The 26097-nt window shown below is 46.3% G+C and overlaps 2 protein-coding genes and 1 long non-coding RNA gene across 5 annotated transcripts in view; 1 reads left to right on the top strand and 2 right to left on the bottom strand.

Moving 5' to 3' along the window:
• MCM8 (minichromosome maintenance 8 homologous recombination repair factor) overlaps positions 1-26097 on the bottom strand; it is a 341212-nt gene that overhangs the window by 230681 nt on the left and 84434 nt on the right. The window lies entirely within an intron of this gene.
• B3GNT2 (UDP-GlcNAc:betaGal beta-1,3-N-acetylglucosaminyltransferase 2) lies at positions 485-15584 on the bottom strand. 3 transcript variants are annotated; one of them, XM_066316430.1, is made up of 2 exons: positions 15366-15584; positions 485-2906 (listed from the first exon to the last, which is right to left on the bottom strand). In XM_066316430.1, exon 2 carries the CDS (start codon positions 2895-2897, stop codon positions 1704-1706), a length of 1194 nt encoding a protein of 397 aa, XP_066172527.1. In that variant the 5' UTR covers positions 2898-2906; positions 15366-15584; the 3' UTR covers positions 485-1703. The 3 variants fall into 3 exon arrangements, with proteins under 3 accessions (XP_066172527.1, XP_066172528.1, XP_066172529.1); XM_066316431.1 differs by lacking the exon at positions 15366-15584 and adding an exon at positions 15052-15182; XM_066316432.1 differs by lacking the exon at positions 15366-15584 and adding an exon at positions 12349-12410.
• LOC136358497 (uncharacterized) lies at positions 16207-17937 on the top strand. The gene is made up of 2 exons (XR_010743125.1): positions 16207-16912; positions 17514-17937. It is a non-coding gene; the product is annotated as an uncharacterized lncRNA (long non-coding RNA).

Genomic DNA, 26097 nt, shown 5'->3' with positions numbered 1-26097 from the left:
CAGAGCACAGCCTTTTATCCACGCTGGGGTCAACACAATCATCTACAGAACAAAGAGGTGGAAGACCAGAACACCTCACCTCTCCTTGAACAGAGCATCACATTTGTTCCAGGTAAACGAAGGAAAAAGAAAGCAGGTGAAAAAGCAAGAGAGAGGTGTTGCTGCCAAGTTGTTTCAATCAAAAATTCAAGTGCAGGCCATTCAGTCCACTCCTTGACTCCTTTCAATTGCAACAGCAATGGTATTGTACAGACAATTATTTCTGTACATACTGTTTGTCCCAAGGCACTTCATGTCCCCCTGGCTTTCACCAGAGCTGTCCACCTATTCCAGCATCTAATAAATACAGGCACCACTGTGACATTTTCCTGATAGTCTGCTACATAAGCTTAGAGAAATCTGTCAAATAAAACCTTTTGTTCCTGAACTTCTGAAACGCAGAATGCAACTGCTCTGCAAGTCAACCATGAAGCACTACCAGAAATACTTAAATCACATTTTATTTTTCAACTTCAAAAATAACAATTAGCTTTATTTACCACGTTTACACATCTCAGATTTAAAATATCATGCTCTATATTTAAATATCCGAGTGACAACACTATACAAATAAAATGTTACACAAAATATATTTAAGAAAATGTTTTGGTCTTCCATCTGAACAATAAATAGACAGGCACTTCTACATATACAAAGAAAGCGACCACTATGTAGAGTAATTCTGATAAGCAAGATGTGGAAACAGAGGAGATCTGAGTTTTGAGGACACGTGTGACTCCACATGAGGCTTCATGCAAACTTCAGTTTGGTTGGGAATTTGAAGCTCTTGGGATCTGCACAGCTCTGGATTCGCCGCCGCTCTGCAGGAGACCCGAACCGTGCTCTCAAGAGGCAATGTGCAATTTCAGTCATTTCCAGCAAATCAAGCTACCTGATCACTTCTAGAGCCCAAACAGAAACCAAGGATTGACCAGAGCAGCTTTCCACACAATTAACAGGAGCAACAAGTCAACTTCAGTACTTAGGCTTGAGGCAGGGGCAGCCCTACCTGCCCAGCCCTAAAAAAACCCTCATCTTTTTCCTTACACGTTGATCTCTTAGGGGACATTTCAAGCAGAATTATGGGGTTTCTTTAAAACAACAACAAAAAAATAAAGCTCCGTCTAATAAAAAGGTAAATCCTTCAGACACAGGTACACTTTGCACAAAGAACTGTAAGTAAAGGGAAAAAAAAATACCGTTCCAGGGGACAAAAGGACTGAAAACCATAAATCAAAGTCTCGTCAATGTATCATATCTAAAAGTAAAACTACATTCCCCCAATTTGTGTATTTTTGATTTACAGTGGTTTCCACAGACAAACACTACTCAAGGGAAAATTACCTTCCACCATCACAATTAATGACAGATGCATTGTGGAAGGCAATCCCTGTTTCCAGCACAGCTAACCAGTCACTGACAGCTAGTTATAGCTTCAAAGTCTTTTTTAAAATTAAGACCAATATTGAAACATAACGACCACCAGGACAGTGGAAAAGCCAGGACCAAGTCTTCAAGCCATCCCTTCAAATTTTAGTATTACTCTCATTTTCAGAAGTACAGGAAAAGGTTTACAGCAAAAATTCAGCTATTAAACAGAGCTTCAGTGATCCAAACTTGCCAAGTTTTTTTGGCCTTAAGACACTTATTTTATGCACATTACCTTAACAATTTAAGTGTGGATCTTGCAAGCGTGTCCAAATCTTAATCATTTCTTGAGGTTTTCTACTATGCACTAACATTAAGTTTGTGTAGGAACAGATGTTATTTCTGTATTTCTCTTCGATGTCAAACGTTTTAAAGCCTTTGTGTTTTTCCGGAGCAAGCCCAAGCTTCTGAAGGCACATTCCAGTATAAACATCATCAATAGGGTAGAGGAGTACCTGGTCAGATGCATTATTCAGTCTTAGTGCCAGGTCACCAGAGTACAGGAACCCACCACCTCCTGCATATGGGGGATATGAACCTTCATAAACGCTTTCTGGGATATAGTACTTCAATTTTTTCTCTCTGTGAGGTCCAGCATCTTTGATCACATCACCTATAAATAAGTCTTTGGCTTTTTCCTTTGATAAGCTCTTCAAGTAATCCAGGATCTGATTGGTATTCACAAAAACATCATCATCACCCTTAAAAATAAACTGGACGTTTGCGCAGCTGCTGCTGACCCACTTCAGAAACAGCACCTCTTTCAGAGTCAGATTGAAGAAAGTGTCTCTGTAGTTCCAGAGGAGAATGTCTCCATGGGTGTCACTCTCAAATTTAATCATGTGTGAAAGGTCAGGAAAGTTATCCTCTGGTGGGGTCTGCCCAAGTAGGAAGACCCTTCTGACTATCACATCTCCTGATTCTATTTCCTTGCCCCAGGATTCCCTAATTGCCTGTCTTCTATCAAAATGGGGTATAAGTGACTTAATAGCCAGCAGCAGGAAAGGTTTCTGTTCACACTTGTTTGGCTGATCCATTAGCAATGAGTAATTTCTGCACCTCAGATAGAGGAGGAAGTCTTTGAATCTGTCTGGCAGGTTTGCAAAGTCACTAACCTCTGAGTGCACCAAGGGGTCAGGGTCACAGGAATTGAGAGCACTCTGGTTAGAAACTAAGTTCTCTTCCACAGTCATGTTGGAAAGCAAGGACAGAATGGGGTTGTAGAGCAGCTCAAGCTTCTGTTGCTGTTTGTTCCAATAAGCTTTGTGAGGAGTGTACTTCCTCCAGAATTTGCTCCGTGGTATAACAACACGGCCCTTGGTATTTTTGTCTTGGCTGCCGCTCTTGGAGACTTCCACGATCACATAAATAAAAATATTTACCATCATCAGAATTCCCAGCAGCTTTAATCTTCTGCGTCCAACACTCATTTCTCATATCTAGAAATAAATTAAAAAAAAATTTTAGCTTCCTTCACGGCAAGTTCTTGATCTCAGTAAAAATGCAAACTACTTTCAAGTGCAAGTCAGTAGCCCAAAAACCAAGGTTACTCACACCCCCGAAGAAGGAAGAGCTGATCTATCTCTAGTACACACACAGATGGTTTGTATAACCAGCAAGCTGGTACAAATGTGAAGTTTCCATTTGCAGCTTAGGAAAGTTACATAGCTTTTTGTGGTGAGTCTAATTTAACCAGCAGCTTTTGCCTCTTATTTAGATCCCCTTTAAACACTTGACTGTATAATAATTAGAATCTGAGCCCTCAGCTTGGCAAAGGCAGGCTGAGAAACCTTTTTTTTTTCCTGCTAGTAAGGTGAGCTGAAGGGTATAGAATAAATTGCTATATGATAAGGTCAGTTATTTTTAAATTAAGTTTCAAGCTTTTATACTTGCACTCTCACACCTTCCAAATACATAAGGAGCAGAGCCAAATTTTAAAGCACACAATCAGTTTCTGACAATTCCACTTGGCTGCTCCTTGGAAGAAAAGCTGACACAACTTGCCAGCTGTATTGCTGATATTCAAACAGAAGAGAACATGAACTTGGAATTTTTTTTCCCCTCTGCAACTGGAAAAAAGGAATTCAAACAGTAAATGAAAGTACAAGTGCAACTACTACCACGAAGGAAAAAAAAAACCCTGAAAAGAAATTTTAAAAGGAGAGGTCTCCTATATATGCAAGACTTGGAACAGTATGCATACATCTTTGTCATACCAAAAGTTCTGTGATCCATTTTCAGTTTTTACTGGGGGAGAAAATGGATCAATCCCTCTTTCTCCCACAGCTGTCAGAAGGCAGGCACAAGGAATACAGTACAAGGAACAACAGGAAAGCAGCGTGTTCCTCTGGAGCAGTGCTCACCAAACTGTTTACTAGCCCTGGGCTACGTCAGTGTCCGAGCTCCACAAATAATTCAGGATGAATAAGAAGGTTACAAAGCCCACGCTGAAGTCACATACAGAACTCGCTGTCAATGACACTTTCATGTGCCAGGATGAACAAATGATTATTGGAAGATCAGAAAGACCTAACGCAATAAAGGATTTGTACTGCCTGTTGAAAGCCCAGCTGTGAGCACTGTCTCAGGCCCTGAGGTCACAGAGCAACAGCAGCCAGGGAGGCACAGAGTCAGAAGTACCCCTTTATTTGCTGCTGTTTTCTTCTTTTCAGCCATGCCCAGACACCTGAGCTACACTGACCCTTGGTCTCTTATGGTTTCATCACTCTTACTTCTGTTCTACTCCTCAACAAGTTCAACACTAAACTACTAAAAATTTAGGAAGCAAGCAGCAAGTATATAATCAGTAATGTTTTTTTCTCTTATTTGACCCATAATCACTATTAAATCCAAAAGGGGGTGTGTGGGTGTTTTTCTGCAACTGAAACCCACTCCTAGAAAAAAGGGCCTCTCAGAAAAATATCTGTGCCTCCTCATGTACCATCTGCCTATTTATCTCTGGATATGCTGAGGCCAGATCGACTTTAGTATTCTACTCTCAGTCAGCTAGGAAGTTTCTGTTCTAATTCCAGAGTAGTTTTCTTCTATATCTCAAAGACAAAACCACACTTGTGGTCAGTGTCATCATGAAGGATAAACAGCTGAATTGTTAAGAAAGCACCGGGGTTGGTCACACAGGCTTTAAAGAAACTTTATCTTCCTCTTCCAACTGCCACTAAAACCAGATAAATCCGCTGGTTTTCTACATTCCCTTTCACTAGACACAAAAATACAGGAGAAGGAGCCATCCTCTGTTTTGTGCTGTTCCACAGAGCTCAGCATGAACATCAGGGCTTATCTGCCCTGTCCTCTACAGCACCTCTCACTAAGCAACAAATGATGTGGAATCTGACCTATGATCCCGGGGCTCCAGAGACAACAGGGCGACTGCTCCCTCCTAGGAACAGCCAAAAACACGGGATTGTCAAGAGCTCAGCCAAAGCTTGATTTTTCAGGATATACAGCACCACACAGCTCATCTGTCACAGCTCCCAGCTCACCAAGCTGAGAGCATTCAACTCCTCTAAGGCATCTGGGTACTTGACCTGAGACTCTTCTGACACGTTGGCAAAGACTTTATTTCAAACACTTCACAAAATCCTCCAGGCCACTGTGACTGCAATCAATCCCCTGCAGCAAACGAGACAGGGATCCTGAGCAGAAAAATCCCTGTTTACTGTTAGACTTGGTAGAGCTTTTCAGCAGGAAAGGTACAAGTCTGGCGAGCTGTCAGTGGTTGCATCTCAGAAAGCACAGAAAGTGGTATCACAGCACAAGCAAATACACCCAGCCCTGTTCCAAGCTGTGGATCCACAAGCAGCTGAATCAATCTAATCATTTGTCCAGGCACAAGGTAAACCACCCAAATTTTCCACCTCCTTCAAACCTGACAGAAGCTTTCACTGCAAATACTTTTCTGAGGGCAGGAGTTAGGCTGTATTTTCTAAGTGGGCTGAGTACCACATCTTCATTATCTGACTGCCAAACCCAAACATTACAAGTCCATTTACTTACTGGGGCTGACAAAAGATAAGACAATCCCTATAACCTGCAGCTCTCACACCTACCACCCTGCTGGTCCAGGAACTAAACTATCAGGAATCCGGCAAAGCCAAGGTGTAATTCAGGTATCTGACAGTCATCACCACCCTTCTCTCTTTGCAGAGACTGTGTCTGGTGCTAGGGCAGACTCGGATGTTCCCATGTAACTTCAGTTTAGGTCCTGATCTCCCTGTGCATGCAGCACCGCTTCTGACAGTGACAGCAACAGCCTGTGCAGCAGTGACACTGCTGCTTCTGAAATGAACTCCTTTAGCTCCCTAACACACCACAAGCCACGTGGAGTCCTCCTGTGACTGTGAGATGCATCCTGTGAGCTGTCTGAATAGCTGGGCTCTGTTCAGTGAGTCAGGAGATTTCTGGGCTGAGCAACAGCACAGTTTTGGAAGGAGAGGATGTTGAGAGCCCCGGGCTGTTATAAGAGCCCGTGCTGTTTCCAGTTTTAAGGAACTTGAACGCTGTTTATTTTCTAACTGCACGCTGTCAAATCTCTTTCCCCCCTCAGAAATTCACACGAATCCCCTCTCATACGACAGCAATTAAGAAAACCTTAAGAACAGGAGAATATTGGGCAGATATCCACGTTGCCCTTCTGCAGAAGCCCCGTCTCACACACAGTGGTTACCACTGGAAACAGTCGATGTTTTCTGTGGTCTCCAAGCAAGACAGCCTGAAACAATGTTCCAGCTGCAGGAAAGTATCCAGGATAGCAACACCCTACCCAAAGCACCAACAACTGCACTGAAATGTTTATTTCAACACTGCTCTTAATTATTTGCATATACCTGCTTTGAGACATCTTTCAGCACATTATTGCACTTTGGGAGAAATTCTAATCTTGCAGTGTTTTAATACCAAAGGACACCAGTGAAACTCGGGCATGGAATTTCAAGATCTGAGTAAATACAGCAAGACTAGGGAAGGATGTGCATACATTTTCCTAAAACACAGCCCAAGGCATAAAGAACTATAAAAAGATTGAATAACTGCCAAAGTAACTTCACGTTCTGCCTCCCACTGAAGTTATCTTCAGCACATTTTTGCTCCAAAAACCCTTCAAAAGCAATGCCAAAAAACCCAACAACTCCACCAGAACTCCCCCACAGGCGAGAGGCATTGTACTGAGGCATTTGTCTAGTAATGCGCCCCTGGTTTTCTGTAATAAGGTTTTAGAGGGCCAGACTTGCATTTGAGCAACGTTTACTTATGTAGTTGAACCTAACCTCACTTTGTCCAAGCATTTCTTTGAATCTCTCTATATTTTCAATAATTCTGTGAATGATGCTGGTTCCTCAATTTTTCCCCGCACCAAGAACTTGGAATGACTCACTGTGCTATTAACACACAAGAGAGGAACCCTTTTAAGTCATTAGTAAGAATAATATTAATAAACTACATTCTTGCTCTCTGAGCTCATCCAAGTCACAACCACAGCCCAGCAGAGGAAACATGTCCCAGCAGGGTTCTTCTCCAGCACCAGCCACAAGTGACCACATTCCTGCACCAGTGAGAACACCATCCTACAAACCTGCAGAATTCCAGAATCTTCACAGTAAGTTTTTTATGGTTTCTGTCACCATTTGGACTAATTTCAGGTGTTCCCCAACCTCTAGCTCCTTCAGCAGAAAAGTGAAGCTACCAGAGCATTGCCTTTTAAGGTGTGCTATTTTAAAAACATCTATGAAACAGAAGTTTTGTTGACTTCATGTTGGTGCTTAGAAACACTGCAGAAACATCAGAGTTTGTTCTCTTTATAAAGTCATTCAACAGTAAAAACCTACTTTCAACTTCCTTAAAACCACCCCATGTGAAATTTCTGCTTGACAGAACACTTAGAGAAGGAAGAGATACCATCAGTTCACCACTGTCTCAAACTGAATACTTCCAACCCCAAACCAAACTGCTGAAATCCCCAAACCTCCAGCCAGTTATCTACTTTTTCAGCCATTTTAACTAAGTCAGCTAACGCTAAATGATCACATCACCTCAACCCTGTCTGTATTTTAAGTTATTTGCAAGTGTCTCTCACAAAGAGTTTGATTGAGAAAATATTTAAATATGGTGTATCTATGACATTCACTGCAAGTTAGACTTAAATGTTTTCTTTTAGCCTGTTAAAATTAAATCCTTGGATTGGCTGAAAGAACATTCAGTTTCATATTTGAATTCTAGTGTTTCTGTAGAAGATCAAGGCATATGCAAAAAAAAGGCCATTATGAAAAATATTCTGTAAATTTAATCCCAAGTTTAAGGGATACTCCAATTTTTCTGTTGGTATGGAATACTTGATTTTGGTCATGGTTTTCCACAGGGATGAACAAGCAATGTGGCTGCACATGTACACCACATCTACACAGTCAACTTAAACCATGGCAGTGTCTTAATAAATTAGTGTTATCATGCTAACATTACCATTCTGCACTGGCATGCCTGCAGCCACACTGGACACCTGGGAAGGTGCTCCTAACTGCTCATGAAGAAGAAAACCAAACCCACAACAACAAAAAAATTGTGATGAAAAAAGTTTGTTTAACAGTAAAAACGGTTTGAGTTGTTGGTTTGGGGGTGTTTTTTCAATAATTAAGATTTCACAGTGACAACCGAGGGTAAGATCTCAACTCAGTATAAAAATGAATATTAAAGTTTAATATGCCAGTAGCTGAGGGCCTGGGGCAGCAGATGTGACTTGGTTTATTCCAATTTGTTAATACAAAAATTTCCCGTGTCATTCTAAGGTCAGTTCAAGCTTGGGAATGATGATGTTGTAAATTTGTTAGGAACAAACTGGAGCTGCCAGCTTCTGATTTAAGAATAACTTCAGTTTTCACTTGACAGGTTTCAGCTTGAATGAACAGTAAATCATAAAGAATCGAGAGAAGGGGTTTAGCTGAGTGTCAGCAGAGAAATACCTCCTGGAACAAAATTAATTGTCATTCATGGCATCAATTAGAAGTTGGGGAGCAGAGTTCCACGGCAGTTTAAAACCGTTTCAGTCAGAGCTGACTCATTCCCGTAATTTATTCCTTCCCTTGCATAAGCTGCACAGTCCCATCTACCTTTGCACTGATTTGATTGTGGTGAATCAGTTCAGGGAGCTGGAGGACGACAAAGAGCCTACAATAAAGCAGCAGTGAGCTTTCAGCCAGCTCCTATCCCTCGATGATGTGCTGCACGGGCAGCAGGAATGGTGCAGGAGAAGAGGGAAGGCTCACACAGCCCAGGCCACGGCAGAGCCCATCTGTCATCAGCCTCAGCTTTCATGTACAGCACACTGCTGCTGCCTTCCTCCAGAGCTCCCCAGGCAGGGCCAGACACAACCAGCACTGCTCCAGCAGAGGCAGGAGGAGTCTGGGCCACCCACTGCAGTACAAGGGGCCCGAATTTCTCTGGCACTTTCTGTACCAGGTCAGTGAGTGACCCAGCGTGACCCACCGTGCTGCTGTTTGCCGTGGGGCCCCTTTCAGCTGCACTTTATCTGCCCAGAATTATTAGAAAGCCAAAGAAGTGGATAAGGAACCACCTTCCCCTCAGCCACCTCGTGGGAGTGCTAGTTCTGGTGAGAAATGATGGATAAAACACATTGCAAATCTGAGCAACGCTTTCAGAGGGCATTTAAAGAGAGAAAGTCTGCTGGACAGTCTTACTTCTTACTGGTGTGCTGTATTTGAAATAAAACCCATGATTTAGAAAAGCTATGCGAAATGCAGATAACCATAATCTCCACCAACTCAAACAACTCACCTGCTCCTGCTATCTCTTCCAGTTTGATCTTAAAACCAGTAATTAATCCTGCCTTAAACATATTCCAACCACCTTTATGTCTGCATTGAGAGCAGTCATTATTTAGTCAACTCAACAAAACCATCCTTCAAGCACCATACCTCAGGCCATCAAAATGTTACCTCTGCTTTTTCTTCTTGCCCGGGTTAGACACAAAACACACAACTAAAAACAGTGTTTCAAAACCAAGAACAATGTAACTTGGCAGGGCTGATCAAGTCAACACCCGGCCCTGGTTACCACTGTCCTTTTGGGTTAAAAATTAACGTTGGTTTTCAATGGACTTCTCCAAGCTGCTGCCTCTGTGTGATGGGACACACAAGTGGGAGGGTGAAATTCCCAGCCATGTCTCCCTGCCAGTGCTGTGTGGTTACTCAGAAGTCAATCCAAACCAAACTCACACTGTGAATATTCATGTCAGAATTCTGGGATCTGCCTCTGAACTCACAGTAATGAGCTAAACACGCGTTGAAGAAGGAAAACCCTACATTTTAAAACGCAAATACATGAAAAATGCTTTTGCCTTTAACTGGTTTTGGTTTCAGGTGTAATTAACATTTACAGGAAAAGTTCTTCATCTTTCATAATAATTCATTTAAAGTTCAGAAAGATCAGTGGAGTTGTAAGCAGAGAAGTTCATTGTCCTCCTTCAAAGCTGTAAAAGCTAAGATTCACATGTCGTTCCAGCCTATCGAGTTCATGGAAAAGGGAACAATTTCTCCAGCAGCTTTAGGCAGCTAAAGATGCATATAAGTACCCGGAGGATTTTGTAAAGGATCTTTAAGCCGGCTAGGCAGCTGACTCCCGTTTTTGTTAGCAGCAGATCAGCATCTAACCCGATTAGAAACTTCTAAATCCGAGTGCCACCTTCTGTACCTGTTACCTGCACACCAAAGTGAGCATCCACAGAGCTGGAGAGTGGCTTGAGTCATCAACTTCAGGCTTGTTCTGCACGGGGCTTGTTTTTATTCAAAAGCAAATCAACAATAAGTTTGCAACAACAAAGACAGCTTCCCATTAGCAGTTCCTAATATCTAACTAAGTTTCTAACTTCAAATACCAGATTCAAAAATAAAATTAATTGCTCGAATAAGATAAACAAGCACTACATTCAGGATACAGTCAGGATTTCAGCAGCAGCTCTCCTCACACTCAGTTATAAGAATTCCATCCTTTCCCAGGCCACGAATTCCCTTTTTCCACTGTGTTATGTTATGTATAACCCTGAAGACAAGAGAACAGCAAAGGTTATTTCTCAACCCGCTTAGTTCCTCAATTCAGTTCACAACTGGCAGTTCCAGCTGCACAAACAGCTACAGCAGCACAGGGCCGGGAGCACAGACCCAGATCCAGAAGTGCCCCGGGATACAGCAGGATGTTCCCGCAGGAAACCCTGCGCATCCCACAAACCTTCAACAGCACCCTAAACGCTCCTGTAAATCCCAGACTGACACGCAGCTCGTCTGCCTGTTCATAAACCACTGAGTCTCTGGGAATTACCCTTCTACGGGAAAATTCGTCATTCCCACCCACAGGCCGAGACTTCTTGCTCATTTGATCCAGATAGCTGGCATGGATCGAAGGGATTCAGTCAATTCACTCTCAAGACTAACTCCTCAGAGTTAAAGAAGAGTTCAGCTGCTAAATTTCACACGTTATTTACAAGGGCGAACAAAACTGTCTCCGAATTAAATGCTTTCCAAGCCTTACTGCTGTACTTCTCCCAAACAACAAAGCTTTCTTAACCAGCCGCTGATGGAAACTGTTCCATCAATTCTCCCTTGAAAACTCTCAGCGCCACACCCATCACACACAGGGATTCTTTAACTTGCTGAAATGCTAATTGCCTCTCACGAGGCACCAATTCAATCAGTCTTCTCCACAGTTTAAACAAGACAGTTTAATGAGCCAGTCTTTTCACTGGGGTTTACACGATCTGGAGACTGAGGGAGGTTAATACGTGGGCATCTTTGAAATCCTAAAAGGCGCAAGGAAATCAGCGAGAAAGATCCAAACAAAGAGCAGGATCCAGTCCCAGGTACCTGTCGGCGCTTCTGTAAAAGCGAAATGTGACTGGACAGCTCTGACATTTATTCCCCAACTTTTGGTCGGTGACTTCTTCACTCTCTACTAAAACGACAAGAAGAGCCTGTATTTCATTCTAGCATCATCATCATATTTTTTTTTTCCTGTTTTATGAGCATATCAAGGGTGCTTGCTTACCTACAGGGATACAACCGTGAACTGATAAAAACATATATTTATATCTCTGTGAGGTCAGAACAGGGATAACAAATCAGGAATTTTTGGTGAACCACACTCACAGGCACGAACTCTTCTCCAAACCACACAAAGCACTGTCCCGTGCAGGGCCAGGGGTTTTTCTCCAATGATCCCTGTGGGGATTCCCTGTTCCAACTATGATTCCATAATAAGCACTCATATGAACCCAGCCTGTGACACACCAGAAACACCAAACGCTCATCCCGTGATTGCACATGCACCCAGCCTTCTCCCGAAATTACCTGTTAACATTTGGGTTAAAAACGTGTTAGGGACTAATGTTGCATATACCTGAAAATAAAAAAAATTAAAGTTTGAATTGAAAAAGTAAACTGATGCCTACTTGCTTCAAAGTTACTGATGCATTTCTACCATAGAGTAATAGAAAATGTAATAAGGAGATAAATGAAGAAAAAAAACCCCAAAACCAACAACCTGTGAGAGGGATAAAGATGGTTTCAAGCTTTTGGAAGGCAATCAATCCTAATGGCCTTCACGAAACATTACCATGAAAACCAGAAGTTAAAATTCTCATTATTTGGATGAAATTCGTGGGGTTTTTTCTATATTCAGTGATTTTTACAGAAAACTTGTTGCCACAATAAGTTCACTCTTGCCAATATCTTCCCTCCACCCTCCTTTAGCCAGTTCTTGACAAGTTTGAGAATTACACACTTTTAACTACCTACAAGAAACCACCCAGCCTCCACTCCACAGACTGCAAATCCCCCAAAAAGCAGCAGCTAATGGGTCCTTTACCGCAGGAAAGGTAACCAAATCCAGAGAAAGACGAGGAAGATCTGGAATGTCAGCCTTGGGAGCGGTTCCCGACAGAGCTGCTTTAGTCACTTGGCAGCACAAGTGTGACAGCACACAGGAAGGAAAGAAAAGTCCACCGAAAAACCAACTCGGAGAAGTTTCACAATCCGCCCCAAGTCAAGATTTTGCAAGATCATCTGACACATTTGTCAAAAAGTCAGTGATCTGTTGGAGAGAGAACAAGTTACCAAAGAGCCTGGCTGAGGATTTTAATTGATACTGCTCAATCTTTTTTTTTTTTTTTTTTTTTTTTTTTTTTCTCCCCCTATCCTCTGGTTAGTTTGGAGCAGTATGATCACACAGGTTTTGGTGAAGTGCAGAGATCAGTGACAAGCCAGCCCTGCTTCCTGACCGCTGTGATAAATGATGATACGGGCCGTGGTAGGAGACACACAGTCACATCCCATGTTTCACACATGATCAGCACTGACACAGCCTTTTGTCACCACCGTTTTTTCCTCCTTCAGGTGGGTTTGCAGGGCCAACAGGAAAAATCGCTGTCAGAGCTGGATCCGCTGTGGAAACTGTGAAAACAGCTGCACCAGGTGGCAGTAAAATGACAATTCCTCAGGGTTTCAGCGCTGACAAGTCACCACGGAGCAGCGCTCCTCTGAAAGACTTGGTTCTCCAAGGAATCTTTGTCAGGGTAGGCAAGAAGATAAAGACTCAAATTCTGCTTTTCTTTTTCCCCTCCTTTATATACACTGTGACTTATCCATACAGACAATTGCTCAGATTTGCCAGCCCACAATGTGACACCACTTGATCCATTCTCATTTCTCATCGAACACTGCTTTTTCTCTGAGCAAACACCACTTCTCCACTGAGCTCCTCAGCAGCAGCATCCTTACCCAGAAGCATTTAAAAAACTCAGGAGCAGCTTCCAGGCAGTAATAATAAATCTTTTGACTACCAGTGACACTGTGTTCATTAGGAGCATTCTCTGGGGAGATTAGGGAGTTTTACCTGTTATGAAACAGGGCATCAGACAGTCAGCTAGCACTCCCTGCCATCTAAAGCATGACCTTCACAAAAAAAAAAAAAAGTCCCTTCAGCAGGGCTACCTTGCTGCATTTTCCTCATCGTGGGGAAAAGAAACAAGCATAAATCCACGGAAAACCACTTTACAGGTGACAAGGAGACAGAATTACTTTAAATGCAATCTATTTTTTATACTCTATCCGTAGCTTCCCTACAGCCATACAGCTCAGGACTGCACAGCATCCCCTGTAGAAAGTCACACGCTGAAAGCAAGCAGCAAATCCAGGGTTTCTTTAAAACCAAAATATTTTGACTCCTACTGACAGGATTACATTTTTAGGCACAAGACAAACATTATGTATTTTAATCCATCTCCATGGTAGTATTGTCTTTTTAAAGATATTTATCTTCTCGGGTTGTTTACAGCCACGGGAAGAAGAAGAAGAAAACCAACAAAACCCCCACAAAAACAACAACAACAACAAAAGCCCCAAACCATTACAAATTAAATCTGCTGAAGGAGAAAAGCTGATTCTCTTTTTCGTTTCCTCCACGCATTTCGTAACAAATCCAGCGCTCATTCAACTCCTGCGGTGGTTGATGAGGCATTTCACGGCCGGGTCAGCGAGCAGCAGGGCGGGCTGTGCCAGCAGCCCGGGCTCTCCAGCCGAACCGAGCCCCGAGTGTCACCTGCCCTCGGGGACAGCCCCGGCAACTGCAACAAGGACACGAAACCGCTTAGAGCAGCTCGGGAAGAGAACCGGGTTCCGGGCTGTCTGCTCTCTTTAAGACGACGAGTAATAATTTTCACCAGAAATTTCCTCAAAGGATAACGCTATAATCATGTTTCCTCAATAACTCGCAGATGACATGTCTAGCGTGTAATTTTGTGCACGCATCTTTCCGCGGCCAGACTAAACTCCTTCTGTGCCCAAACCGAGGCTTTCTGTCCAAAATACATTAAAAAAAAAATAAAAAGGGAAGGGGCAGAGAAGGAAAAAACCCCGCAAGGAAAAAAAAAAACCACAAAAACCAAACCCACCACCCGAACAAGGTCAGCTCTTATTTTGCGTAGTTAAAACTAACCATGAGTATTTAATAATCAACTCCAACAGCACAGAGCATTTTGGGAAGTCGGATTAAAGGGTTACTCAAGCAACTTTCACCACAAATTTTTGCAGCATGACTAATGAGTCGCGAGCTGCAGTTCAGCCACAATCCCTCCGAATAAACCTCAAGTCCCCGCCTGACGGGGGCACAAGGATGCCTCAGGAAAGTTTGAAGGACGAAAAAGCATCACCTGGTGAAGGAGCACGTATATTCAGGCAAAAACCCCCACCATTTTCTTCCCCTTCACGTCCACCCAAGCCCATACTCCAGCGCCACTACCTAGAACCCAGACGCGGATGTTAATAATTAACCCGCCGCGGGTTAATGAGGTGACCCCAAGCGAGGCGGGAGTGTCCCCGGCTCCCAGTGTCCCTCCCCTCCAGCCAAGGAGCGGATTGCAGCAGCTCTCGGCGCTGCCGCAGCCGCACGGCTCGGGCTTTTCCTGGAAAAAAACCCGGCGGCTTCGCGAAGCAGCGCCAGCACGCCGCCTTCCCCACGGTTAAATGAATTAAAATAAAATAAAATATACTTTAGAAGGGAGGACAAACGTACGGTGGGCTGAGCTGGCCGGAGTTTCATCCCTGCCCAGCGGACGGTGTCTCTGTCCCCGCTCCGGCCGCAACATGTGCCGGGGCCGGGGCCGGGCGCCCGCGTGTTGTGACCCCACCCAGCCGCCGCCTGTCACCTCCCCGCCGCGGAGAAGGAAAAAACCCAGCCCCAAAAAAACCCAGACACACCTCTCCGGCTGTCCTGCCCCCCGCGCCCGACATGCAAATAAGGTGGATTTTTTGGGTTGTTTTTTTTTTTGCCCCCCGTCGCTCCTCAGCCGCCCCGGCAGCGCGGATCCCCGCCGGCCCGTACCGTACCTTGCCAGGCTGCCGCGGGGCTCCGCCGGGGTTCTTGCTGCCACCGCCTCCGCATCCACCATGCTTTGTCCGGCCGCGGGCTGCCCTCGCCCCGGCCTGCCGCCCCACCACGGCCCGAGCGCCCGCCGGAGCTCCGCGCCGCCGCCGCGCTCCGCCGGCCCCCGCGGCGCGGGCGGGAGCCCCGCACCTGAGGGCGACGCCGGGGCGGCGCCGAGGCGGCCGCGGGAGGCTCGTCCTCCGTCCCACACCCCGCCGGCTGCGTGTCCCGAGGGCCGGCCGCGGCGGGCGGAGCGGGGCCGGGGCTCGGCTCGGAGGACGAGGAGGCGGCGGGCCGGGAGCGCCTCCCACTTGTTGCCCTGTGGCGGAGCCCCGCGAGCGCGCGCCTTCCCGCCGCGAGCGCGCGCCGCCCGCCTCCCCGCCCGGCGCCGCCGCCACAGCCGCCGCAGGAGGCGGGGCCCAGGCGCCGCGCGGGGAGCGCCGGCCACGCCCCCCCCGGCCGCCGGCGCCGCGGGTTGGCGGAACGCGCGGCGCGCGCCCCACGGCGCCGGGCGGGGCAGCGGCGGGGGTCCCCGCGGCTGGCGGAGCGCCGCGCCCCTCAGGACACCGCGCGGTCCCGCTCCGTCCCCCGGCGCCGCCCCCCAGGCCGGGCTGTAGAAGTGGAAGGTATTTACCTCAGAAAAGGTGTTCGCTGCTGTTGGAGGAGCCAGGGGAAGGGGGCGGACACGGCCGCGTTGCCTTCCAGCCGGGCCGGCTGCTGCTCCCTCCGTGTGGAAACGGCCGTGTCCGGCTGTGCGCACCGGCCGTTCCCTCAGGACGGTTTTCCCTCGTTTGGCTGTTGTTTTCCCTCACGACATCAAGCGAAAGAGGAACCCTCCCCAGCCGTGCCGAGAAATGCCGCGCCACATCACTTTTTTTTTTTTTCTTTTTTTTTTTTTTTTAATGTTTCTTCTTGGAAAGAAACGTTCTTCTTCGCACCTGGCTCAGCCTTTTCGTGGAAATCTTCGAAGCTGATGTTGCTGAGCCCAGGAGGGAGAAGCAAAGGGCTCGTTTCGGCTTCCCTTAGCCGAGGAGTTGGTGAGAATTTCCCATTTTGGAAATTCGCCTTTCCAGTGCTGATACTAAATCGTGCATGACTCATTCATTAGTAACCCCTTTTGATGTTGTTGTTTGCTTGCTCGGTAGGTCGATGAGCCTACAAATCCTAGGCAGAAGTCCCTGTGGAAACAAACCAAAGGAAACTCTCAGGATGCTTCCTGGAATAAAACTTCCAAAAAAAAAAAAAAGAGGGCAAATCTTGTTGTGCAGCAAAGAGGGCACATCTTGTGGTGGACAGATCAATCGCAGCCAGCAGACATTTTTAGAGTTCCCACAGACTGTGAAGCTCTCAGCTTTTCGTCCTCCACAGGGTGAAAATGAACACAAGCCATTTGTTTCTATTTTTAGCACCTGCTTTCTCAATCCGGTATAAGGAGACGCCTGACCAAAGGAATTGTCTCAATGTCACCTGGAACAGTCACTTAAAAATTGTTCTCATGCCGAAGGGAGGGGTAAGTATGTCCCTGGGGCCCTTGAAAATACAAGTTATTCACTTCCATTTTACAGCACTCGTTTTTCACCAGTGTTCAATAACCGGTGTGCTGTATTTGAAATAAAACTCATGATTTAGAAAAGCTATGCGAAATGCAGATAACCATAATCTCCACCAACTCAAACAACTCACCTGCTCCTGCTATCTCTTCCAGTTTGATCTTAAAACCAGTAATTAATCCTGCCTTAACCATATTCCAAGCACCTTTATGTCTGCATTGAGAGCAATCATTATTTAGTCAACTCAACAAAACCATCCTTCAAGCACCATACCTCAGGCCATCAAAATGTTACCTCTGCTTTTTCTTCTCGCCCGGGTTAGACACAAAACACAACTAAAAACAGTGTTTCAAAACAAGAACAATGTAACTTGGCAGGGCTGATCAAGTCAACACCCGGCCCTGGTTACCACAGCCCTAAACACAACTGGTTTGGGAAACAGCATCAATACCCACTGCACATCCCCAGCTCCCCACGCTCCGTGTGGTAAATATTGGATAATTTCAGTATTTCAATATTGGATTGCTCTCTCCCAGCAGACCTGGGGACTGCTGCCAATAGGAAACCTGCTGCAAGTCTCTTGGAGCTGCCCTAAAATCTTCGCTCAGGAGTCTGGAAGAGATGTTCCCATTCACAGTACATTGGTAGAGACGTTGCATATTTCATCCCTCTTCAAATATTTATATATGTACTCCACGTTTGGGTAAAGCTGTCCTTTTCATCGGAGCGGGAAGATTACAGCAAAGGGAGGAATTACCCTAAATCGGCAAACATCATTGCCCATTAAGTAACACGAGGGTTTGAAAGGAGAATTGAGTGTCTGGCAGCCAGGAGCTTGGCTCCACTGCACAGGAGATTTCATAATGATATGTTTTGAGATCAACTGGGAAAAAAAAAAACCAGTCAACAACAACAAACCAAAAATCATCTAGAGCACTGTGTCTTGTGACGCTGGGTGCTAAGAAGCCTGGAAAAAAACCCAAAACACGAAGGTAAAAGGGTTGGTCAATGGTGAAATGGTCTGCTGTCCTTGGGGGAAAGATAATTCTCCCTCCTCCCAGACTCACACCCAGGCCGTGCCTGTTTTGTGACAGACAGAGCAGAAAATAATTGCATTGTTTTCCCTCCTGAGGAAGAGAGCAAATCCATTTGACTGCAGCAGCTCTAATTTGGTCTGAATCTGGATTAACATTTTTCACTGCCTGTTCAAAAGCACCACCTTCACTGGGCATCATGATGCAGATGATGAGTGTACAGCCCTTGTCAGGGAGTTGCAGAGCACCAAACATTTCCCAGGAGCTGGGAAGTCGTGTGCTCAGGGCATCAGGGTCACATCAGTTGATGACACAAATTCTTGTTGAGGTGGTTTTTTTTTCCATAGGCAGTGTGGCATGCACAACAGCCAGGAAGAGAACCTTTTAAAAAGATACAACTCTCATTTTTTATCAAGTTCAAAATAGTTTCTGGATTTTGTTGTTGTTGTTTATTTTGGGGGTGGTTTTGTTTTTTGGGGTTTTTTTTTTCCCAGGCTATTAATTCACAGTATTTGGGTTCACTGTAATAAAAGCTGACCCGGGGACTGCTGCGTTTACATCAATGTACATTGGCCTTTTCTCTAGCATTCGCCTGTTAATTAATAATTGGTACATTGCCAGGAGCAAAGGAGAGGTAGGAATGAGATTCAGGTTATAAAATCCGCAAGGTTATCTCGCTGTCCCTGCGGCACAGCAGGAGCCAGGGGAGCGGCACGGAGCCGAGATGCTGAGAGAAGGGGACCGACTTCGGGCCCCTCGCCCCGAGGCCCATGTGCCGCATTCCCGGGGCAGCCACATCCCAGCACTGGCGGTGGCTGCCCCGGGAATTGCTGGATTCCTCCCCCGGCGCCGGGAAAGCAGCAGGGAATTCCCAGGAATGTCCTTGTCCCAGGATTCCCGGGTACCTGCCTGCACCCTTGTGAACGCGGCGGGCTCGTCCTGTCCCCCTCTGCAGCTCAGCACGGCCCGCAGAAACACGGAGCAGCTCCTTTCCCTCAGTGTGGCGTGGCTGGCAGTCTGGTTTTATGGAAATGCTTGTCCCAGAGCCCTCAGACTGCATCCACAACGTGCACCCACAGCTCTCAACCCTTGCACCAAAATGTGCACCCACCCCCCTGTGCTGAGAATGCTGCAAGAACACAGGGCTGAAACTCCTCCTCCCCACCTGTGAACACTCCCTTGGCTCTCCTGAATCAAAACAACAACAACAACAACAAATAACCACCAACAACCCCTTCCATAAGGCCAGCACTGCTGGAATTCATTTCTGTGCTGGACCAAAGCTTATCCAGCATAGTGACCTGCCTGATTTTTGTGGACAGAGGACACCTGGAAAGCACACTGTGCTTCTGTGACCAAAGAGAGTAAGAACAGGAGAGAAGAGGTTAAAATGTAAATAAGAGACTAAAGATTTCTCCCAGGGCATGCAAGCACTTCAGCAGCAGTAAGAAAAAAAAATTAGAAAGCGCAGATGACATGCAATTCAAGCTGGAGCATCTAAGTTCCTCCAGGAATGAACCTGTTTTTACCAACCCTAATGTTTGAGCCTGGAATTCAGACAAGCAAGGGTAGGCAGGGTCTGTCAGCAAGGCTTGCCAGCAACACCAGCACAACATTTCAGTGCTCTCCTCACACGGTCTTTTCCCCACAGAGGTCTTCTGCTCCACTTCCCTTTGCTTTTGTACCTTGGTGATGTGGGGGAGGTGTGGCTTGCAGGTTCAGTTTTGACAAAACCACTCAAGTTGAAGAGATTGGCACCTGTGCTTCAGAAACCTTTTTTTTTTTTTGTTTGTTTCTTCTGGAGCATTGCAGCTTTGCTCTTGGAGGCAAAGCAGGACAGGACAGAGAGAGTGGAAAGGAAGTTGTCCCTGTTGTGTTGTGTGCTGCCATTTGCAAGCCGTGGGCAGAGCTGCACTGTGCTGGTATTGATCTGCATTTGCCAAGAATAATTACTCCCTGAGCTGCTTGGATTAAAATCAGTTTCCCTGCTCTGGAAGGATGTACCTGCCTCTTTCAGACACAGGCTGCAGTAACTAACACTCTCTGCTTCCATGTGGGGCTCCTTTTCCTTGCAGACACAAGGCAGGCACAGCAGTGCAGAGTGCAGGACCCAAGAGGGTGGAGAAAAATCCTCTTGAAATTCAATTTCTATAGTAGCAGAAACAGGACTATAATTATTTTGGAAAAAAACCCCAAGAAGGCACCTGCTCTATACATCTTTTTTTGTGTCCCAGAAACATGAGCTCCTTGCAGCTCTCCTTACCTCTGTTCCCAGGCATCCCACAGCATTTTGCAGCAAGACCTGAAGAGCTGCAAAACTGAAGAAGCTGCAGCCAAGACTCTTCAAAGGTGAAGAGTCAAAGTCACTTTTCTCCCTTCAAAGGAGAAGTGTTTACACCTAGGAAAAACTGTACTGGACCCACTTCAACTAAACCCCTTCTGCTTGGCTTTTGCTTTTTAGCAGATGCAGTTTTAAGCACCAGCAAAATCCGAGCTGAGGGAAAACTGCCAGTCCTCACATGTCACTCAGATTTTTCCAAACCATCTTGATTTCAGGCACCTCCTGGATGAGGCTCCCTTGGACTGTCACAGTGCCAGCCTGAGTAACTCCAGTTAAACCCAGTCCTGTGTCTGGGAGGGTGCTGGCACCCAGGCTGGCTGATTCTGGGTGGCAAAGGAAACAGTGCCAACACTGTGCAGGAGGTTTTCCAAGACACTCCCAGCCTTGGGCAAAGCTCTCAGCTTTGGGCACAGCTGCTCCTGCAGCGAAATCCTGCTCAGCCCATGCTGCACACCAGTGACATAGGCACAGAGTGTTTTGCCACCAGGAGCTCCTGGCTGAGGGCTCTTTCTTTGGGTGGCAGGAGCAGAAGGATCACCAAAACCGGGGTGAAGAGAGTGACCCTGGCTTGGGCTCCTTTTTATGTTGAGGTGGGACCTACCTGGGCTGTTTTGGAGCACCCTCCAAAGCACTCATGAGGCTCTGTCCAGAAGGGGATTGTGCCAGCTCTGAGCTCTGTCAGGACAGCAGTCACAAGCCCTGGGGACCTGCAGGGACCTGTCCAGCACGTTTGTGCCCAGCCTGCAGACCCCACAGCGGCCTCCCAGCTCCTGTCATGCTGCTGATGGCTTCCCCCAGGCGCTCAGCTGGTGTTCCTCAGGACCTGTCGTTCTCCTGTGACCATTTCAGGTGGATTTGTGCTCATAAAAGCCACCCCAGAGGCCACGGGCTATTTGCCATACCTCAATGCTGACTTACTCATTACTGCCCAGCCCAGCCCAGCCCATCAGAATTCCAACAGATCAAAGGAGGAGATCATATAGCTTTTCTCCTGTTATTGTAGGATCTGCAGATAAACTGCAGGAATAATAAAAAAACCAACCAAACAAACAAAACCAAAACAAACCAAACCAAAACCAAACAAAAAAACAGGGCAAAGGGAAATTAAATAATCCACATATCAGGTTTTAATATCCAGTCATAGCTACAGGTTACTGAAGAATGCCATGGAAGGAAGATATCTCCTTCATTAGGGACTGGGATCAGCAACAGGATCGGAGGAGATGAAGGGTTTTCCTTGTTCTCCCTATGCTGCCTGTGGGAGAAATCCCCGTGACATGGATGTGCTCACCATAAAGAAGTAAAACTTCAGAAAGCAGCAGAGATGAGATCTAGCCTTGTAAATCAGTAAACCACTGCCCCACGTACGGAATCTCTGCAGGTTTTGTGCCTGATCCTGTACACATTTAACCTCCCCCATGTAAACAGTCCTCTGGAGTTAATGGAGCTGTACTAATTTGCAATGGCTGCAGATTAAGCCGTTGGGGTTAAGCATTTCAGGCAGCTCTGATTGCAGCACCCTGCAGTTACAGGGCTGCTGGATGACTCCAAGGTGCTCCCCTGCTCTGGAATAAAAGCATCCATGGCCATTACCCCACGTCTCCAGCAGCCCTGCAGGTACAGCACTGATCCTCCACAGGCTGTGTGTTCAGACAGAGAAATCCTGTCCTGCCCCGCGGGGAAGGGTGCAGACACTTTGCCCAGTGCTGCAATGTAAAGCTAATTTCTTTTCTTTCGTTCTCCCTGGGTATGTACCAATGTTTTCCAGACACAATTTCACTACTCTTACACTGCTTGCAAGCATCTTAATTTAAATCCCATTATAGTTGCACCAGGGAAAAATGATGTGTCCACAGCTGAAATAATAAACTGGGGTGAAAACATCCTTGGGCTGTGAAGAGGCTAGAACAAGCACTAACTGAAATGTATAAACTTACATAACATTATTTACAGAAAGGAGTCCAATTGTCAAAGGCCCTAGCTGAGCTGGAACATGGGAATGTTTGTTCTCCTTGCAAAGAATAATTAATTATGCAAGTTTATAAATTCCAGTTACTTTGCTTGCTCATCTCCTGATGTGCCTAAGGACTGCCTGGAAGGTATTTATGGTTCCCAGCCACTGGTTCCAGAGGCATTTTTTAACCTTGTGCATGCCATCGCCTCTCAGGATCTTGGAGCAGGGGATTATCTTTCCACACCGCGTTCTTCGGCCATAGAAAAATGCAGATTTGTGCTGAGGTCCTGCAGGAGCAAGTTTATTTCAGGCAGATGCCTGGAGGAGGCCACCAGAGTTTTTCAGAAGGTGGTGGTGTAGCTGCTGCGTTCTGTGAGTGCAGGGAGAGCCCTGAGTGGCTGGGATCAGACACCTCTCTCTGTGCCTGAGCCACCCAGCCCCTCCTGATGGGGCTTTGCTTATTTGTTCCTTTTGCTGCCAAGAGCAGAGATGCCCTGAAGGCTCTAATGCCCTCCGTGGCTTGATTTGCCAGGCAGGAAAAGTGCCACTAATTACTCAAATGCACTATATAGTTTCCCAGCAGTGCAGTGTTCAGCCAGGGCTGCCAACTGGCCACAAAACTCGGGAAACGATTGTTGCCTCAGAAACACTATGGATTTGGGCTTTGTGCTGTGATTGCTGTTTTTCTCCCATCCACTCCTGTAAAATGTCACTCCTCAAGGGTCTGAGGCACTTGCTGGCATCCAAAAATGCCATTTATGCAATTACCTGGTTTTATGTATTCTCCAATACCATCCCATTACAAGGCTGAGTGCTGGAGTTCCAGTGCTGCTGGCCACTAAGGCAATTAAAATGCAAGTGTCAAGTCACCTGTGTGCAGAGAAAATAACAAACAGGAAAACATCATTGGGGAAATCTCTCTTGTGCCTCCTCGCTGACAGATGCCTTCTGACAGCTCTGCATTTCAGGGACCTCCCATTTTTGCTGCAAAATGCCCCAGGCTCAAACCCCCCAGGTGGGCTCTCCACCTTGACATGCCTTCAGACCTGTTCTGCAAATTCTTGCACTGCAGGATCTGCCTCCCCACCACTGAAAGGAAGGAGGAAAGGCAGAGCATTTGGGGACTTGAGCTCGGGGTTGGGTCAGCCCCATCACATCTGTGCTCCACAGCACCACCCACAATTTTGTGCTTGGACAACAAGCTCAGGTGATATCCCGAAATAACCCTTCCCAAGTGGCACTGGCAGCTCGCGGGTGAGGCTGCAGCTGCATCTCTGTGGCCACCTTTCCATGGGAGGGGACAAATTGTGTCCTCTGGGACTTCTTGTGGCCCTGGGGAATCACCACGGGATTCATCCTGCTGGGAAAAGGCATCTTTGGTGCTGTGTGTCCTTTCTGAGGAGAGGGGACCTCTTCCAGAGCTTTGGCAAAGATTGGCTGAACCAGCGTGATCTGGATGGCTGGAAACAGCTCGATTTTGGTGCACTGAGGGGAGGAGGCACTGATGGTGCTGGCTGCTTGTCCCCCTGTGCTGGCATCACCCCTGGCACAGTGAAGGAGACCATGGATTCACACTGGATTCAATGACACCCCCAGCCACACTTCCCTGGGCTTTGGGAATCATTTTGGAGGAGGATTTTAACAGGCCCAGCTTCAAGGCAAGAAGCCCTGGCCTGTTTTTCCAGCCCCAAGCCACATGAAACACAACACATTAAAAAGTCATCAGTGGCTGCTGCTGCTACACAACCACTGCATTCCCCTTTTTCAAAAGGCTCCCTCTTGTCCCCAGCACTGAGGACCTCTTCATAAATATTTGGAATGAATGAATAAACTGTTGAAACTCCCCAGAAGAAGAAGAAAACATTCCTGTAAGCAATCTACAGCCAGTGTGAGTCTTGGGGTAAAAGTTCTCAGATGCTTGTTCACCTCCAAACGGTCAGTAAATACCCGAATCAGGAAATCTCCTCAGAAAAATGGTGAGAAATTTGTTTTATCAATAGGTGGCAAAGAATTCTGAGACACAGAAAAGAAAATCTCTCAAAATATCCATCGTTTTATTAAAAAACTCCAGGCACAGCAAGATGTGGAGATTATGGGCTCCTGTGGAATCCTTCCCATTGTGCGAAACACAATGAGAGCATAAACACTACTATTTACATTTGCAAAAAGGGCCTGTAAGAAAGAAAGATTAAAAAAAATATTTAAAATAAAATGTGACTAAGCAACCTGAATAATCGGAAAGTAAATCAGCACTAACATAAAGTAAGTGAAGTGTATCATCATCTGCTGTTTTCCATGGCCCAAAACATTCTGAAATACAGCACTTGCTTGGCTTAGATTTAGAAAAACATGGTGTGCCTAAGCCTTTATTATTATTATTTTTCAAATACAGATCTCCTAGAAGAACACGTTTAAACCTTAGGCGTTCTGGGCATATGCAGCCCAAGCAAAAGAGACTTGCACTAAGAGGAGTGGCCTTGCCCAGCAGAGAGGCGAGCGCGGGGCTCGCCAGCCGTGCAATGTGTGAGTGAAGGCGGCAGCGCTCGCTGGTATTTCAGGGAACTCCTGGGATCATCCAGCGAGCGGCAGCTCGGAGGAATCCCCAGAAAAAGCAGGAAGAAAACGCGAGGCATTTCGGCCCAGCAAAAGGTGACACGGGAAGGAGGTTGGAGGCTGCAACAAGGCGGGAGCTGCTTTGTGTGGGGCCAGGCACCACGGCAGGCTGTCACCGCGAAACGCCACCAAACTGGGGCGGCCCTGCCCTGCCTGTCCCTTTCTCCTTTCCTTTCCTTTACTTTCTCCTTTCCTTTCCTTTCCTTTCCTTTCCTTTCCTTTCCTTTCCTTTCCTTTCCTTTCCTTTCCTTTCCTTTCCTTTCCTTTCCTTTCCTTTCCTTTCCTTTCCTTTCCTTTCCTTTCCTTTCCTTTCCTTTCCTTCCTTTCCTTCCCTTCCCTTCCCTTCCCTTCCCTTCCCTTCCCTTCCCTTCCCTTCCCTTCCCTTCCCTTCCCTTCCCTTCCCTTCCCTTCCCTTCCCTTCCCTTCCCTTCCCTTCCCTTCCCTTCCCTTCCCTTCCCTTCCCTTCCCTTCCCTTCCCTTCCCTTCCCTTCCCTTCTCTTCCCTTTTTCCCTGCCCTGCTGTGCAGTGACACCTGCCTGGTTCCCTGAAGGAGGGAGGAGGAAGAGGAGGAAGATGAGGAGGAGGAGGCAGCCCTGGTGCTGCCCTGCTGGCCTGCCTTAGCACAAGGACACAGGAGCTGGGGCCATGGCAGGAATCACAGTGGTCTCCAAAGCTGGATGAGGAGATTCACCAAGAAGAAAATGAGGACTGTCAGGTATTTGGGAAGATTAGGAAGAGAGAGAAGCATCCACCCATAAAAACACACCCCTTCAGAGCTCAACTGAGAAAGTAGCCAATTATTTCTTAAATGTTCCCTAGACTTTTTGCCTCAGCCTCTTTGCCTTGTTAGCCATTCTATAAATTTATTATTCTTTGTATGAAATAATACTTCCTGACATCTGTTCCCAGTTTGTTTCTCTTTAATTTCCATTTATAGCAGATTTTCCTATCCTCTGACCATGTTCAAATAAAACAGTAAGTATGTTTGACACAGTGCAAGTTACTTAAGATCATGATCCTTCCCTGACCTTGATTTTTTTTTTTAATACGTCCTAACACACAGAAAGCACTTGAATGAATTTAGTTGAAAAAAGCTCAGAGAATCACAAAGCCCACATTTCACAGCAGTGCTGCAGCCAGTGACTCAGGGAGCAGCACGAGGAGCAGTTTGTGGTCACAGCCCAGTTCCTCTCTGACAAGGAT

This window comes from Sylvia atricapilla, chromosome 3 (genome assembly GCF_009819655.1).
Source record: "Sylvia atricapilla isolate bSylAtr1 chromosome 3, bSylAtr1.pri, whole genome shotgun sequence".
Classification (NCBI taxonomy): Eukaryota; Metazoa; Chordata; class Aves; order Passeriformes; family Sylviidae; genus Sylvia; species Sylvia atricapilla.
This window is presented reverse-complemented; position numbering and strand designations above follow the sequence as displayed.

Excerpts from the sequence above, each read along its gene's own strand:
- B3GNT2 (XM_066316430.1), bottom strand. The coding sequence starts at position 2,897 with ATGAGTGTTGGACGCAGAAGATTAAAGCTGCTGGGAATTCTGATGATG.